We start from the raw sequence: 17,819 nt of genomic DNA on the forward strand, positions 1-17,819 counted from the left end.
TTAAAAATAGCATAGCATACAATTCTTTCTGATGCCTGAATTTTCTGGTGTTGAATGGTTTGAATGAGAGCTTTGGTGAGCAAATTATAATTTTATTTAGACCAATTTTGTTATGTTGCTTATCTGGAAAGCTACTTAACATGTCAGACACTACCCTTCTCAGGATATCTGGTCACTTATTCGAAAAGTATCTACATTTAAAACTCCCAATAAAATAATTCAGAATTGCTGGGCAGTGGTGGCTCATGCCTTTAATCCCAGCACTTGGGAGGTGGAGGCAGGCAGAATCTCTGTGAGTTCAAGGTCACCCTGGTCTACAGAAGTATAACCGAATCTTAAAAGGTGTTATTAATCAAAAAAACAAAAAACAAAAACAAAAACAAAAATCCCAGAGCCAGATATTGGGGTAAACATATCTGAAAGCCGAAAGATCAGAGAAATAGAACAAGCCAGCCACTTTCTTACCTCCACGAAATCCTCAGCTTCAAGAGAGCAAGTTTCTGTTTCCTCATGCTTTATATACCTTTCTCTGATCAGCCATCACTTTCTGGGATTAAAGGCATGTGTGCTTCCCAAGCAAAGGCATGAGATCTCAAGTGCTGGGATTAAAGGTGTGTGCCACCACTGCCTGGCTCTGTTTCTCTCCTGTAGCCAAGTGTGGCCTTGAACTCACAGAGATCCAGACAGATCTCTGCCTCCTGAGTGATAGGATTAAAGGTATATGCCAACACTACTTGGCCTCTATGTCTAATCTAGTGGCTGGCTCTGTTCTCAGATCCTCAGGCAAATTTTATTAGGGTACACCACACAGAGGGAGTTCCAGGATAACCAGGGCTACACAGAAAAACACTGACTTGAAGTTAGCTTTCCTTTAGTTTCTTAGGCTGGAGGCAGGAGTATAATACTGGCATGTAGCTCTTTAAATTTCCATTAATTAAAGTGAAAAATTAAGTTATTCCCCCAGCCACATCTTAAGTGCTCATCGGGGTTTTTATTAATAAGACCATTTAACACTTCATCCTACATCCTGACTGCATGTGCAGCGTGACAAATGCCTCACACTCCTGCCCCCGTGACTTCCTCATCGTGATGGATTGCACCTTCAGACTGTGAGCCAAAGGAAATCCTTTCTTCCCTAAGCTGCCTTTGTCAGAGATATTGTCACAGCGATGAGAAAAGACTAAAACAGGTAATGACTATGCAAGACGCACTGTTAATAGTACTTTGGTTTGCTGACTACATCTACTATCAAGGAAAATGCTCCTTTTACAACCTCCCTAGAGATGAGGGACAATGCTTGTTATAGTCACCCAAGTTCATGAACCGTCTGAATGTGAAGCGATTTCAAGTATCTACTTCTGATGACCACCTTAGGACTGAGGAAACACAGCAGCTTAAAATGGTGCCTTGTATGGCTGGGATTCCGGAAGACCAGTCTTGGGACAGGAAGAGCCACGTAGCGTTGATAAGCCTAGACGGCAATCTTAATTTTGTTTTTTAACTAATATATGACTGTGGACACTGGTGTCTTCGTTTACACTAAGAGCAAGCACCACAGAAGGTAATCACTGAAAAGCATTGCAGTCACCCCGAACACACACTCCAGGATCAGCACCTAAGCAATTTTAGAAGGGAATTGTAAAAAAAAAAAAAAAAAAAAAAAATCTCGATTGGGGAACCACAGGTACTTTATTCAGATATTCCAGGTGCCATTTTGATAATATTTGAAATACCATATCATAGCTTTGCTCTTCTTAGATTTTTGCCCCAGACAGATGGCTCCTAAATCCTGAGAACCAAATGTAATATCATGACAATAAGCTTTCTCCCGCTCAGCTTCTTCACACTCTGAGGTGAATAAATGGGAGTAGGGTGAAATGTGGCTGCTTTGGTCAAAGACTGGGTAGGACAGTCAGATTCGGAGACATCCAAACTCAGAGCACACCCCTTCCCTGCACCCACACACTCTCTAATTTTTCTTTTTAATTAAAAGACTATGGTAAAATTAAATGAATAGCACAAGCAAACTAGTTAAGGTCAGGTCCAAAGGAAACTCCAATTCCCCAAACTCCAAAAGCCAGTCCAACTATCCAGAAATGAGCTTAACCTGGTGGTTTGATAGAAGCCAGCATTCCTCAGGAACTTGTGAAGACTGTTCCCAAAAGGAGTTATTTCCCTTACCTCTGGCAGAAGGGACGGACATATGGGTCTCCAGTGAACATATATATATACCTGTGGCACCTATCAGCATATCGAGGTCCATGCTAGTCTCCAGGCTCCTTCAGTCCTTGTCACAAGAACTTGTTATACATTTAAAGCCCCCACAGCGTCTCCTGGCCCTTCCTTCCTCCCAGCCACTCACCCTCCTTATGACCCTCGACAGTCTCCCTGTGCTTGCTCTGTCTCTGCTCTTGCTCTTCTGTGTCTTCTGTTCTCTGTCCTCTGCTGTTCTCTCTTTCACAAAGAGCCCTGGCCATGTTCTGTCTGCTGGCCATGTTCAGTCTACTCTCTCTCTCTCTGCTCTGGATATTTTCTCTCTCTTACCTACAATAAAAGCCTTCCTCTTAACCGTACCATGGAGCAGCCATGTTGGCAGTTTCTTTTCGACCCCACCACCACACACAGATAACAGCTCAATACTTGAAGACATCAAAAAGAGACTTGTATTACCACAGTAGTCCCAACTATTCATCCTTTTACTTCTCCCTAGTCCTGGAATTCTGTTTCAATGAGCAAAGACACTTAAACCTATGTAATTGGAAAATAAGCTTGCAAATGAGGGCCTTTTAGCCCTGTATTAAAATAATTACTTTATTCCACAAAACTCTACTATGGAGTGTCAACATGCCAGATGTAGTGCTGGAGAAGTAGGGAAAGCTCTTTCTTCCAAGATGGCCTCTGTCTGGTGGGGGACTCCTAACTCTCTCTCCTCCACTGAATTAACTGCATAAGAGAGGTTTACATGCGGCCCCTGGGAGATGCAGACAAAGCAGTGGCAACCCCGTGGAAGGCTCTGTAATTGCTCCTTCCCACAGCTCACTGTGTCTCTAGCACTGGCCTTTCACAGCATGCCAGGCACCGGGCTGGCGAGCAGTGGAGAGAGATGGGTTGAATCACACTGCTTCTCTTTTTAGTTCTGGGACTATGACCAAACCCCTTTAGGTATTATTTCTGCATTTATAACATGGGATGGTAACGTGGGCTTTTAAGACTGTGAAGATTGGATAATATGTGTATAAAGTGTGCAGCACATTCCTGCCTGGCATGTAACAGATGTTCTATAAAGAGAAATATTCTGAAATTATATGTGAAACTCTCTTTAATGATGAGAACGAAGATCTGTTTTCAGACTACCAGTTCTTTGTGGGAAAGTATCATCTAATAATCTTCTTTGTTCTCCATGACTGGTAAATGTCAAGACTCTGTTAATATCTGTGCTCTGAGAAACTCTCAAGCTTCTCTGGAGAGAGTTTCAAAAACAGCAGCCATTGGAGGTATTTACTGGAGGGAGGGGTATTTTCTTAAGACCCATGAAAATTTAAAACACAAAATGTGCCAGGCAGTGGTGGTACACACCTTTAATTCCAGCCCTTGGGGAGGCAGAGGCAGGTGGATCTATGTGAGTTCGAGGCCACCCTTGTCTACAGAGTGAGTTCCAGGACAGCCAAGGCTACAGTGAGAAACTGTGTCTTAAAACACCAAAATACCAAAAACAAACAAACAAAAAAACAACCACAAAATGTGCAACGAAAGAAGATGCAGACACTCCAGAAACAAATGTCAGGTTAAATTTGTGTTTTTCATGAAAGAGAAAACATATGTAATTTGCCTAAAAAAAGATTCTTGTACTCTTGAATTTGGAGAAAGGAAACCATCATTCACAAGATTATAATCATCAGGCAGGAGAACTGATTCAGCAGGTAAAAGTGCTGGCTGCCAAACCTGAGTTGGCCTGAATTCACACACACACACACACACACACACACACACACACACACACACACACACACACACCAAACGAACAAACAAACAAATAAATAAATGTCATTAATTTTTTTTAACGATTATAATTGTCTCTGAAATGTATAGAGGGAGAATTAAAAAAAACAGTGGTTTTGTTTTTCACATACATGTATTATATACTGCTATGTGTATTAGATGAAAGAATTTAGAGGATATATACATGTGCCTTGCAATAACAAAAATTACTGCAGTCCCGTCATGCATATGGCAATCACTGTGACCTGGGACTCTGGTCCTGGTTCTAGTTTATGCTCTACCAACTGCGGTAGTTTACGGACAAGACAGAGAAGCAAGTTCTACCTTGTAAAGAGACATGCACCGAAGGGTGGGTAAGACTCTCACACTAGCCTCAGCAAATAATGACAAGAGAATCTTCCCGACACACTGACAAGTTGTCACCCAAACGTAGGGCCTCCCATAGGCTGGGGGGACAGTACAGCAGGAAAAACACTTGCCAGGCAAGCATGAGAAGCAGTTTCAGTGCCCAGAGACATTGTGTCAACCAAGTGTGGTGGCTATCTGTAGTGCCAGTCAGAGCAAAGGATCCCCTGGACATACTGCTTAGCTAGACTAGCTGGAATTCGCAAACTCCATAGCCAGTGAGAGACTGCCTCAATAAATAGACAGCAACTGAGGAAGACACCTACGTCAACTTCTCAGCCCTACACACTTGTGCATGAGCATGCATGCACACACATACACCTGCATACATAACACAGCATGCACACACATACACCTGCATACATAACACACACACATATATATACACATATGACAAGAAGAAGAAGAAGAGAAAGGGGGGAACAGGGAGATGCAGCAAATAAGAAGAACACTTTCAAGACTTCAGCCCATAACTCTTTATCAACAAACATTTGTTTCTGAGAAAGAAAAAAAAAAAATCCTCTCTGGGGATAGCCTCCTTCTCTGGCAGAATTCCACTGCAGTCAGTTAAATGCAAATGAACTGCTATCATCTGGTCTACATTTGTTTTAAAATACATGACTCTAGATACAAAAGTATGCATAGTTTACATACAAAGGAAACATAGCAAAGTGCACTTTTATATCTACTGGGTCTAGAACTTAAAACAACAGCAGCTCTTTTTTAAAAGGTCAAGAGGTTTAGCAGCACATGACAAAGTAGAGCAGCTGACTTTATAAAGTTAACTCATCTGAGGAGGTCATGAAATATCTCTTTCCAAGTTCTGTTTTTTCCCAGCTCTCTAGTGCAGATATGTAATTCCAGGTAAAACTTGCTAACTGATGTGTTTTGACATCATATATTGACATCTGACCAGACAGGCAGGATAACTCAACAGAAAACTGAATACGTGTGTGTGTGTGTGTGTGTGTGTGTGTGTGTGTGTGTGTGTGTGTGTGTGTGTAAACACACATATGTTCACGTATGTATATATACACAGTACATACATATGTTTCAGAACTTTACACATCATGGATCTGCAGCAGAGGTACCACAGCATGACCTAACCCAAGGGCTCCCAGCATCCTGCTTTATGTTTCTATATTGCTACATGGGACACAGGTTGGGAAATGCTGGACTCTTAGATACGAACGACATCCAGGCATCGAGTATGGTGATAACTCTTGCCTCCATTTAACAGACATTCCAGTCCTAGAGTTGTGCGTTCTAATCTCACACTAAAATCTACATGTTTCCTTTGCACAAGCAAACACCAGAGCCTAAGCCTACGACTTAAAGTAGCGTGTAACTACTACAAACATAATTCCGTGTTTTTTCTTCCCTGCTTAGAGCAGAATTCAAAGGAAGGGGCTTGCTCGCCTTCCCTTGATCCTCTGGCTGTTCACGTGTGTAAACGCTGTGGCGTTCTCTGTCTGGTGAAGGTGACAGGTGTGCCTTTTTTGTCTAGGCAAAGGAGACCTTGGGGAGATGGATGACAGAGAAGGGAATGCTTTGGAGGTTGTGGCTCTTCCCAATTTTCCTGTCATTTGCCCTGGGATGAGGATCTCGAGAGAAAACATCATCTCTGCTCTCCAGCACCCCATCCCTGGAATCTGCCAACTCAGGGGACTGTTTGTTTTCCTCCTCTAATTGTCCCCTTGGTGGGAAACAGAGAAGAAAGTGTAGGCTGATCACAGAACCCTTCCCTCCACAATTATACTGCAAATTTGGCGGTCCTGTGAGGCCGCCAAATCCCTGCAGAACTCCTGCATGGATGACAGAGAGGAGGCTGTGACTCAGCTCCCTGCAGTCTACTATCTTCTGGCTGTGCCTGAGTGCCACAGTCCCTCTTTACCTAAAGGTAACAACACACAGGGCGCCTGTCCTGGCTGCCGTCATCACACATGCTCAGCCAGGGAGAACCGCAGTGAGCTGGCCTATGATTCCAGCCTTTGCTTCCTCAATCAGTCCTCTCCAAATAAATAAGCCCCTCCTGGTGTATCATCTGCTTCCTTCCAGGACCCTGATGAACTGGGAAGGAGGTTTTCTTTTCTCTCTCCCTCTCTCTCTTTCTTGTGGTTTTTCCAGATAGGGCTTCTCTGTGTAACAGTTCTGACTGGGCATCTGCTTTGTAGACCAGGCTGGCCTTGCCTTGAACTCACAGAGATCCATCTGCCTTTGCCTCCCGAGTGCTGGGAGAAGGAGGTTTTCTCGACGATGAACTATGAACAATATTACTGAGAAAAGGAAGATGTTCAAACTTATAGTTGCTGGGTGTGGCGGTGCATGCTGTTAATCCCAGCAGTCAGGAGGCAGAGTCAGGATCTGTGAGTTCAAGGATAGCCTGGTCTACAGAGTGAGTTCCAGGACAGGCAGGGCTACACAGAGAAACCATCTCAAAAAAAAGTTTTATATATATATATATATATATATATATATATATATATATATATATATATATATATATATATATGTGTGTGTGTGTGTGTGTGTGTGTGTGTGTGTGTGTGTGTGTGTGTGTGTAATCATAAACCTTGGAGTCAGATGTGGCTCAATGATAGAGCATTTGCCTAGCAAATGGGTTCAACCTTCACATTTTCTTCAGTAAAGGGCCCAATTTGTACCTCTCCAGAGTCATGAGAATTATTTGGCAGGGAAATTTTATCCCTTATATCAGTTCTTCCAAGTCAAGCATCATGGAAGTTGTTCTATATAAATTGTCTCACCTGGTAAGGTACACACTGCTATTATTTCTATTTGTCAGATGATGAAATTGAGTCATAAAGAGAGTAAGGGTCTTGGGATGGAGAGGTGCCTGGTGTAGTGCAGGGGCATGCATGTGGCCCTTTGATCCCTAGTGACACACACACACACACACACACACACACACACACACTCGCTCTCCTTCCCCCTTCCCCCACTCAGTGGTTTAGTTTTCATTAATGTTCCCCATAGTCCCATGTGGTTATCCCCTTGGTTCTTGGCAGGTCGTGGTGTTTGGGGAGGTTGTAGATGGTCGCTGGAGGAGTTGGGTCACTAGGGGCAGATCTTGAAATTTACCAGGCTCTGCTCCCTGTCTGTCTGCTTTCTGTTCTACCAAGACATGAGCAGGTGAGGAGTCCCTGCCACATGCTCTGGAAACCATGAAGCCACCTGCTACTGTGCCTGGCCTACTGGGACGGATTGTGTCCCCTCAAACTGAGTCATAAGAACTTCTCCCCCTAAGTTGTTCCTTGTCAGGTATTTGGTCAAAATAGGGACACATTCATGTGCACACGTCTATGTACGTCTATAAATGTATATAGTGTAAAGATTGCTGAAGGGCATGTGGCTGGTATACGGTGGAACCAGGATTTGAATGGATGACAGTGGAATCTGAGTATCCATGAACAGTACTAAGAGTGTGTGCTTCCTTCCTGTGAAGGCTTGGTGAGGAAGCGGAAGGCAATGAGAGGTGATGGGGATGCTCAGCCTCTTTCCTCAACAGCCCCAGCTGCTGCAGGTGCCTCCTACCCACGAGGTGGTCCCACGGTGGAAATTGAGTTGCGGGGCATTTAACAGCCACATCAGCCACAGAGACTAACGCATATTGAAGGGATGTTTGTGAAAACAAAATGCCTTAAAGAACAATGGTTGGTAAAGATGGATTCTTTGGTGAACTATGCTGGCAGGCAATTTTATCAAATTCCAAAGCAAATCCGCCTGAACCTTTGACTTTCCGTGCAGGATCACTCCTAATGCTGGTAGAATCTACCAGCATACCGCAGGAGAGAAAATGTTATCTGAACCTTAAAAATGAGCTAGAGACAAACTTCACAGTATTTTTGAGAAGGAAAACAAAACACCGTTGACACTGTGGGGTACCTATGAGAATAGTTCCACCCATAGAGCAACTAGCAGTAATTCTTGTCCCTTTCAGAGGAAAACAATCCTTTGGCAAAACAGCACAAACAAGAAGACCTTACATCTTTCCATTACCATCCCAAAGAGCCCAGGATACAGTGCTTGTTGGCGGACCCCACTTCCACCTGTGATGAAGGCCAGACTTCCATCCTACGCCAACTGCAAAGTTTTACAGATGAGACTGTGGCACATTAAAGACCAGCGCACGGCCCAGTGAAGGCACGGTACTACGGGCCTTTGGCTGCAAAATCATTAGCAGTCTGGGCAGTGTGGCTGAACCCAGATTCTCATTCTGTTTCACCTAATTAATTTCTCTCTGTTGAAATTCACCTCCCTCTTGCTGAGGAGGAAGGACGTGTGGGCGGTAGGATGAAAGATTCACCCTCGTGAATATCACACAGAGCTCAGCAGCAATTGGAAGAGAGAATACATGGACAGGGGAACAGTCCTTGTACTAAACAGTCAGAGAGAACACTTTAAGGTACACCGTCAGATGGTGTCCCAATGTGAATCATTGGCCGAGTAACCAGCCAGTCTTGTTTATTCATTCTCCCCATGCCATTGCAAACCACTGAGGGTGCCAGCTTTCAAACTGGGCAGCCACATATATATTCATTCTGGCTGGCGGGGAATGAGGAGCTTGAGGAGGATCTGAGTACACCACACATGAGCCGCAGAGCGCTCTAGCTCGGAACTCCGGCTTACCAGTGGAGTCGGTCCTGGACGCCCTGCCGCTGGCCTGCTCCTCCGCATGGATGAGCTGCAGGTCCGTGTACGAAGGAGCAACACTGGGACTGCTGGTGTCCTCGGAATGGGTGGTCCAACTGCTCTCCGAGGTCAAAGGGCATCTTCTCAAAGAGTCAAAGGAAGGGCATGTCCAGCAAGGCATGGTCAATGTGAGGGCTGAGGACAGATGAAAATCCAAGAGGGCACAATGTAAATAGCTATCTTTTTCTTATGTCTATCACATCTGTCTTACTTTGATGTCACTCAGATCCTAGGCAATGGCAGCCATCATAGAGAGCAAGGAAATACCTGGGATGAGGAGAGAGAAAATGGGTTGACTGAGGTCTCACAGGGAGTCACTAGCAAAAGCGTATCAAGGGGCTGGAGAGATGGGTTAGTTCATATGGTGGTTTGAATGTGAATGGCCCCCCGTAGGTTCATAGGTTTGAATGCTTGGCCCCAAATTAGTGGAAGGAACTATTTAGGAAGGATTGGTATGCATGGCCTTGTTGGAGTGGGTGTGACCTTGTTGAAGGAGGTGTGTCACTGGAGGTGAGCTTTGAGGTTTATAAAGGCCAGGCCAGGCCTAGAATCAATCAGTCTTAATCTCTCAATCTCTCCCCGGCTCCACCCCCTGCAACTTGCAGATGAGATGTGAGCTCTCATCTACTGCTCCAGTGCCATGTCTATCTCTTTCCCGACATGATGATCATGGACTCACTCTCTGAAACCGTAAGCAAGCCCCCAATGAAATGTCTTCTTTTTTAAGACTTGCCTTTGTCATGGTGTCTCTTCACACCAATGGAACAGTAACTAAGATGGTAAAGTGTTCGCTGTTTAAGCACCAGAACCCGAGTTTGATCCTAAGCACCCACATAATGAAACAGGTAGGGTGGCAGGTGCTTGTAATCCCACATATGGAGGCAGAGACAGGGGATCTCTAGGGCTTGCCAGCCACCTAGCCTCCTCTGATTAGAGTGCTGGGCCCCAGTGAGAGAGAAACTGCAGTTTCACAAAAACAAGAGATGGCTCTGTTAACCTGTAGCTTACTCACATAGAGACATACACATGTATACATATACACATGAACACATATGTGTATACATACTGCATACACACGCACCTGAACATACATACACACACACACACACACACACACACACACACACACACACACACACACACAAAACAGATTGAAACTTTGGTCTCTGGACCCTCAATTAAAAAAAAAATCCTGCTTGGTTCAAGTCTGACAATAACTGGAAGTTCTGCACACTGTTACATACACAGTGGAGACTTACTGGGGCTGCTGGCTTGCATAGAACACAAAGAAAATATCTTCCAAAGGAAATGCACCGGGCTTGGCTTTATCTCCTTGGCTCAGAGCATCACCCAGCTATTCCAAAATGCTGTGTGTGTGTGTGTGTGTGTGTGTGTGTGTGTGTGTGTGTGTGTGTGTGCTTCTTTTTTCTTTTTAACTAAAACTTCTTAGTTCTCTTCATTTGTTCCTAGTTAACTGCCCACCACACGTGCTGTCCACAGTGCTGTATAATGATTGCATCATTGCAATGTCACCATCAAGACACTAGAAAGATCATGAGCAGAGAATGAGGAACAAATGCAAACACCATTTACTGAGTATCCATTCACAAGTCGGGCACCTTCACAAGTGTTTTTGCCTTTGATCCATTGATATTAGGAGGTAGGTAGTGGTTCCTCACACAGGGCAAACCAGCACGGAGATTAGGAAACCTGCAAGATCAGGTTTGGTGCTTGGGATAACTGACTGTAATTAATAATAACTAATTAATAACTAATGTAATAATAGCTGTAGTTGAGGTAAGAGACAGAAAGGGGAAATTGAGATTTCAGAAGGAATAGGCGGCAATACCTGTGGCAGTATTCATAAAAATGAAACAGAAGAGAATCTATATTCTTTATTCTTGGGCATGTATGAAACACTTGGATCTTTGTACTGAGGGCTCACAGCTCCTTTTCTTTTAAACTATTATCCCTTGGTAAATCACCCACAAGCTATTCTCTCCATAAATGCAAGGCTCCCTTCTACTTATTTATTTAATTTACAGCATCATTGCTATGTGACCTGCTATATCCCTATCTTCAGCTAGAATTCAAGATTGCTAGGGAAGAAGGACATTTGTCTGTCCACAAGTCAGGACCTCGTTACTTGTTGGTTATGTCAGAAGAAGCACCACAAGTCATTCCCTAACAGTCTGTATTAAACATAGACTGTCAAAACCAGACCATCACCTCTAAAGGCCCTACACAAAGAGAAAACAAAATTAAGAGAACTAGAAAGCAAAGATGAGTTTGTCAAGGTTTGTTATAGCACCGCCATGCCCTAGGTTAGGATCAGGTGCTTGAACTACTATGGAAAATAGCTCTTAGGTAAAGTATATGAACATTATTTAATACACAGCATAGAGCTACCAAGAAAGAAAAGAATTACCCAGCTCCCAAATAAGTCACACACGAAAGCTTATTCTTAATTATAAATGTCCAGCGTTAGCTTTGTTTGTTGCTAGCCAGATTTTCTTAACTTTAAATTATCCCATCTATCTTCTGCCTCTGGGCTTTTCCTTTTCTATTCCTGTACACCTTTGTTTCTTACTTGGTGGCTGGCCCCTGGAGTCCTCCTCCTTCCCTGGCTCCTTCCTCCCAGATTTCTCCTCCTATTTATTCTCTCTGCCTGGAAGCCCCGCCTATCCTTTCTCCTGCCTTCCTATTGGCCATTCAGTTCTTTATTAGACCAATCAGGTGTTTTACACAGGCAAAGATCACAGCTTCGCAGAGTTAAACAAATGCAACATAAACAAAGTAACACATCTTAAAATAATCTTCCCCAACAAGTTCTCATCCATATATCTGGGTTCCTAAGGATGTGAGAGAATAAGAGGAGAGCAATATCTGAAGAACTGCTGGCTGAGAATTTCCCAGAATTTGTGAAAGATTTTTTTTTTTTCAGATTAGAAATCCCCAGGAATGTCAAGCAGAGTAACTAAAAGTAGACCCCACAATCGTGTAAGACGAAAGACAAAGGGAAATCATAAAAGCTATCAAATAACTACGTATCACTTTCAAAGGTGGTCTACCACCTTCTCAACAGGACGAGATGCCAGTGAACGTGTCAGCATGCTGATACAGGCTCCGCATCAGGATAGGATTTCACCCAGCGTGTTCTTTCCTCCCTATTGCTGTGAGAAAACACTCTAAAACAAAAGCAATTAAGGGAGAAAAGGGTTTATTTCAGTTTCCAGTCCATCACTGAAGGGGGTCAGGAGGGAACTCAAGCAGGAACTTGAAGCAGAAACCGTGGAGGGATGCTGCTGGCTGCATGGCTCTTGGGTTTATGCTTAGCTAGCTTTTGTATACAGCCCAGGACCACCTGCCTAGCAAACAATACAGCCCGCAATGGATTGAGCCCTCCTACATCAATTAACAATTAAGAGAATCTCCCACAGATATGCCCACAGGCCAATCTGATCTAGGCAATTCCTCAGTTGAGACTCCTTTCTCAGGTGACTCTAGGCTATGTCAGGTTGATGGTTAAAGCTAACTAGGACATGGAGAAATGCCTTTACCAGCAAAGGAAAAAATAGTGCGTATTCTTTTTACCTACACCTAGAACCTTCAAGAGCATTTGCCAAAAACTGCAACATGAAGCAAATTTTGGAAATGTCAAAAAATTGGTATACAGACCAGAGTACTGATCATAATGTGATTAGTATTCATATAAACTAGTTGCTTAGATAACTAGTACCTGGTTTTCTAAATTTGATACAAGATTATTTGAAAATAATATTACCTGATCAATTCAGCAATCCAAATATTAGAAAATATTTTATGTAACCATGCCAAGAATACAGGTAAGCTGGCCATAACAGTGCACACCTATAGTCCTACTACCCAGGAGATAGAGGCAGGAGGAGGGTGAAGTCATGCCCAGCCTTAGCTGCAAATCAAGGTCCTTTCTTAAAATAACAAGAAAGAAGCATTACTATCAGAGAAGGTGGAATTTCTCATGATAGAAAGAAAACTAAAATCTAAAAAACAAACAAACAAACAAAACCCCTAACACTCTTTGAGGAAAAAACCTGATTATTTTGAAAAACTGTCAAGAAGAGGGGACAAAATAACATTGAGAATAAAAATGGGGAGGAGTGGGCAGGGATTAGCTCAGTTCACAGGGCACTTGCTTAGCATGCATGAGGGAAGCCCTAGATTTGCTCTCCAGCACCATCTAAAACGAGCATGGTGGCTCATACCTGTGATCCCAGTATCCAGAGGCGAGACGATTAGAAATTTAAGTTCCTCTTTAGCTGCAAAGTAAGTGTGAGGCCAGCTGGCACTATATAAGACCCTGTCTCAAAAAAATCAACCAACCAAACAAAAAAAACATAGGGTACAAAAATGGTACTCAAGCCGGGCGGTGGTGGCGCACGCCTTTAATCCCAGCACTCGGGAGGCAGAGCTAGGCGGATCTCTGTGAGTTCGAGGCCAGCCTGGGCTACCAAGTGAGTTCCAGGAAAGGCGCAAAGCTACACAGAGAAACCCTGTCTCGAAAAACCAAAAAAAAAAAAAAAAAAAAAATGGTACTCAGGTACAAATACTGTAATACTATATTGAGAAGGCAATAAGGGGAAATAATGAATATCCTTACATAATAAATGTGAAAACAGATAAAATGTAGAAGTCTGGAACTTGTAGCTTTTAAAATCTCATTCATGAAGAAAGTTAAAAAGAACTTGATTTGTCTAATAACTATGAAATGAAGTGACCCAGTACTTACGGAGTTTCCATAAACAATGTTTCCGGCCAGGTATATTTGCTGAAAAAGCCAAACCTTAATGGCAAAAAAGAAATTTCCATCTTCCAGTGATTATTCCAGAGAATAGAAAAAGGCCCACTCACCAACTTGTTTTATGAGGTTAGAATTTCCTTATACCAACCTGACAAGACAGATCCAACACATACCCAATTAAATGAGAATTACAGGCTAATTTTAATCGTGAGCCTGGATTTAAGACTCCCAAACACTTATTTCAGAGGCTCTTGTGATTTGCTGAAGGGAGCGTTCCATCACAACTAAATTGGACTCACTCCCCTCATACAAGGTTGGCTGAATACAGTGTTCCTCAACCTCTTTTCGTTATTGTTTTCCTGAGAAGTCCTGTCATTTTTTCTGTAGTCTCTCCTTCTTGCCCTCCCTCCCATTCCTGCTCTTTTAAATTTGATTCATTTTTATGTGCTTGATTGTTTTGCCTGCATGTATGTTTATGTACCCCATGTGGACCTAGTGCCCACAGAGGCCAGAAGGGGCATTAGATCCCCTGAGACTGGAGATACAGACAGTTGTGTACTTCCATGTAGGTGCTGGGAATATTACCTGGAACCTCAGGAGAGAGTAGCCAGTGCTCTTAACCACTGAGCAATCTCCCCAGCTCCTACATAATCATTCTCTTTCCCGAAGTACTTCTTCCAGTAGAATATCACAACAAAGAAATACATGTTAATCCAACCCTACAATCTTAGTCAGATTTCCCTGTAGATAGATTTTTCTGTCCTGCCAGCCAGTTCCCAAATAACCACACAGAGACTTATTATTAATTATAAATGCTTGGCTGATAGCTTAGGCTTGTTACTAACTAGCTCTTACTTCTTGAATTAATTCATATTTTTATTTATGTTCTACCACGTGGCTTTTACCTCTATCCCATTTTGTGTGTTCAATTCATTCCACATCTGTCTGGCTTCTCCTGAGACTCCAACCTTCTTCCCAGCATCCTTCTAGTCTGGCTCTCCCACCCAATCTCCTCCTGCCCAGCTATAGGCCAGTCAGCTCTTTATTAACCAATGAGAGTAATACATATTTACAGTGTACAAGGATTATTCCACAGCATTTCCCTAGTCTTGCGTGTACGCACGTGTGTGTGTGTGTGTGTGTGTGTGTGTGTGTGTGTGTGTGTGTGTGTGTGTGTTTAGTTCTGTGGTGTTAGCAATGTGAAGACTTAATCTCCACAACCACAGTAAAAATAAAGAATGGTCCCATTACTAGAAAGATCTGCCATGTTTTCTTTGAGACCAGATTTCTCTGTGTAGCCTTGGCTTTCATTAGTCTACATAATGTCTTTGAGACATAACCAAATTGTTGTAGATATTAATAAGCCATTCCTTTTTATTGATGAGTAGTACTCTGTGGCACAGACAATATCACAGTTAGTTTAACCACCCATCATCACATATATCCATCCATCAAAGAATATCCAAGCTATTTCTAGTTCTGAGTATTACATCAAAGCTGTTAGAAACATTTATACACAAGTTTGTATGGAGGTAAACTTCCATTTCCATGGAATTAACAAATGTTCAAGAGTACAGTTTTGTGTGACATGGTAATCGCATGTCTAGGTTTATATGAAATTATCAAACTGTTTTCCAAAGTGATTATTTGCTGTGGGATAATGCTTTTGTACACTGATTTAATAAAACGCTGATTGGCAGGAAGTATAGGCGGGATAGTCAGACAAGGAGAATTCTGGGAAGAGGAAGGCTGAGTCAGGAGATGCCAACCCACTGTCCAGGGAGCAGCATGTAATGGCACACAGGTAAAGCCACGGAAAACATGGTGACATATAGATTAACAGAAATGGGCTTAGTTTAAGTGAAAGAGTTAGTCAGTAATAAGCTTGAGCTAATGGCCGAGCAGTTTGTAAATAATATAAGCCTCTGTGTGTTTACTTGGGGGACGCGAGTGGGAAAGATTTGTCCTGACCACAGACCAGGTGGGACACAGCAAAACTTCAGCTACAATTATTGCTTTTTATTTTCCCACTAGTAATATATGAATGATCCATATGAACAGTTCAGTCTCTAAGCATTTAATGTGATCCAGTTTCTAAGCATTTAATACGGTCATTACTTCTTAATTTAATCTTTTAAAAAAATATATGTGTGTGTGTGTGTGTGTGTGTGTGTGTGTGTGTGTGTGTGTGTGTGTGTGTAAGAGTGTACACACATGTTTATGTGTTTATGTGTGGGACTGTGGGTACACATGTGCCACGGCATATGTGGGGAGGCCAGAGGACAACCTTGCATGTTGGTTTTGCCTTCTACTTTGAGACAGGGTCTCTTACCTACTGCTGAATGAGCCAGGCTACCTAACCTGTGAGCCTTCAGGTATTCCCCTGTCTCCACCTTCTATCTCACCATAGAGCACTGGGATTATAGAAGTGCCCTCCAGCATCCAGGTTTATGTGGGTTCTGGGGACTCTCATTGAAGTCTTCACACTTGTATAGCAAGCTCCTTATGCACTGAGGCATTCCCCCAGCTAATGAGGTCTTTCTGGAAAATTAATAGTGACAGGGTCTTTTAATTTCCATTTCCTTAATGGTTAATAAGAGCATCTTTTCATATCCTTTTTTTTTTTAGAATGCACCAAACACATTCGCATTTATTTTCTTTTTTTTAAGCATTCATATCCTTTTTTACCATATCTATATATGTGTATCTTATTTGCAAATTTGTTTATGTCTTTTGGCTATTTTTAAATTGAATTGTTTACTTTCGAACTTTGAGAATTCTTGTGTAATTTTTTTATATTTCTTTGCATGTGTGTCTTCCCATGCCATGGTACACACCTGAGGGAAGGTCAGAGGACAACTCTCAGGAGCGAGTTGAACAATACGGGTTCCAGTGATTGAACTCAGCCTGTTGTGTTTGGTTGCCATCAAAACAGCATTAAGAAAACGTGGCATTTAGGTATTAAAAAATGAGATTAAACTTGTACTTTATATTGTATAGAGGAAACCAATTCTAGGTGAATGGAACATCAGGGTGTAAAAGGCTACACAAGAAATATTACAGAAGACAATGGTCAAATGCACTTAGGACTAGGAAGTAGGGGAAGACTAGGTTTCTTAATCAAATGCAGAAAACATTCAGCATAAAATAAAATGAATGACTAAAACAAAGGCTATGTATGATGTAGATGGGAATACCTACCACCCATTGAACATCTTTAATCCCAGCACTCAGGAAGCAGAGGCAGGTAGATCTCTGAGTTCAAGGTCAGCCTGGTCTACAGAGAAAGTTCCAGGACAGCCAGAGCTATACAGGGAAACCCTGTCTTAAAAGCCCAAAGAGATAAAAAATAAAAATAAAACCCTAAACCACACCAGAAACTGACTCAGCTAGTCTTGGTGGTGCACGCCTATAAACGCAGTGGTATGTGTTATCCCATTGGTCTGAAGAGGAAAGCCTGTAATGCAGCCACTTCCCTCCTACTTTCGTATATGAGAGAACCACTCGCATATGTTTGCCAGGCTGTAGGTTACTGACACATAAAAAAACGTAAAGGAGGCCCAGGGCATGTAGCTCCACTGGTAGAGTACTTGCCTAGTGTGTACAAGCCCTGAATTTGCAGCCCTAGGTTCAGTCCACACCACCTATAATCCCTACACTCAGATCAAAAGAAGTTCTAAGTCAGTCACCTGCCACCTCAGCCACCCTGCTGCCTGGCAAAATTACAGTTATGAAGTAGCAACGAAAATAATGTTATGGTTGGGGGTCACCACAACATGAGGAACTGTGTTAAAGGGTCACAGCGTGAGGAAGGTTGAGGACCACTGCTGTAGAGTGTTCGGCTCTAAATGGAATGTACCCATCTTACTTCTCTACCTCTAAGAGTTGGGGATCTTGAAGGAAGAGGGGGTGGAAAGATTGTAAG

General features: G+C 42.7%; 1 protein-coding gene across 1 annotated transcript in view; it reads right to left on the reverse strand.

The window, feature by feature from the left end:
• Ston2 (stonin 2) overlaps positions 1-17,819 on the reverse strand; it is a 160,105-nt gene that overhangs the window by 84,197 nt on the left and 58,089 nt on the right. The window contains exon 4 of the mRNA XM_052738699.1: positions 9,052-9,249. Coding sequence (XP_052594659.1) covers positions 9,052-9,249 — 198 coding nt within the window. The remainder of the gene's footprint in view (positions 1-9,051; positions 9,250-17,819) is intronic.

Source organism: Peromyscus californicus, unplaced genomic scaffold (assembly GCF_007827085.1).
Source record: "Peromyscus californicus insignis strain IS unplaced genomic scaffold, ASM782708v3 Scaffold_15__1_contigs__length_86483966, whole genome shotgun sequence".
NCBI lineage: Eukaryota > Metazoa > Chordata > Mammalia > Rodentia > Cricetidae > Peromyscus > Peromyscus californicus.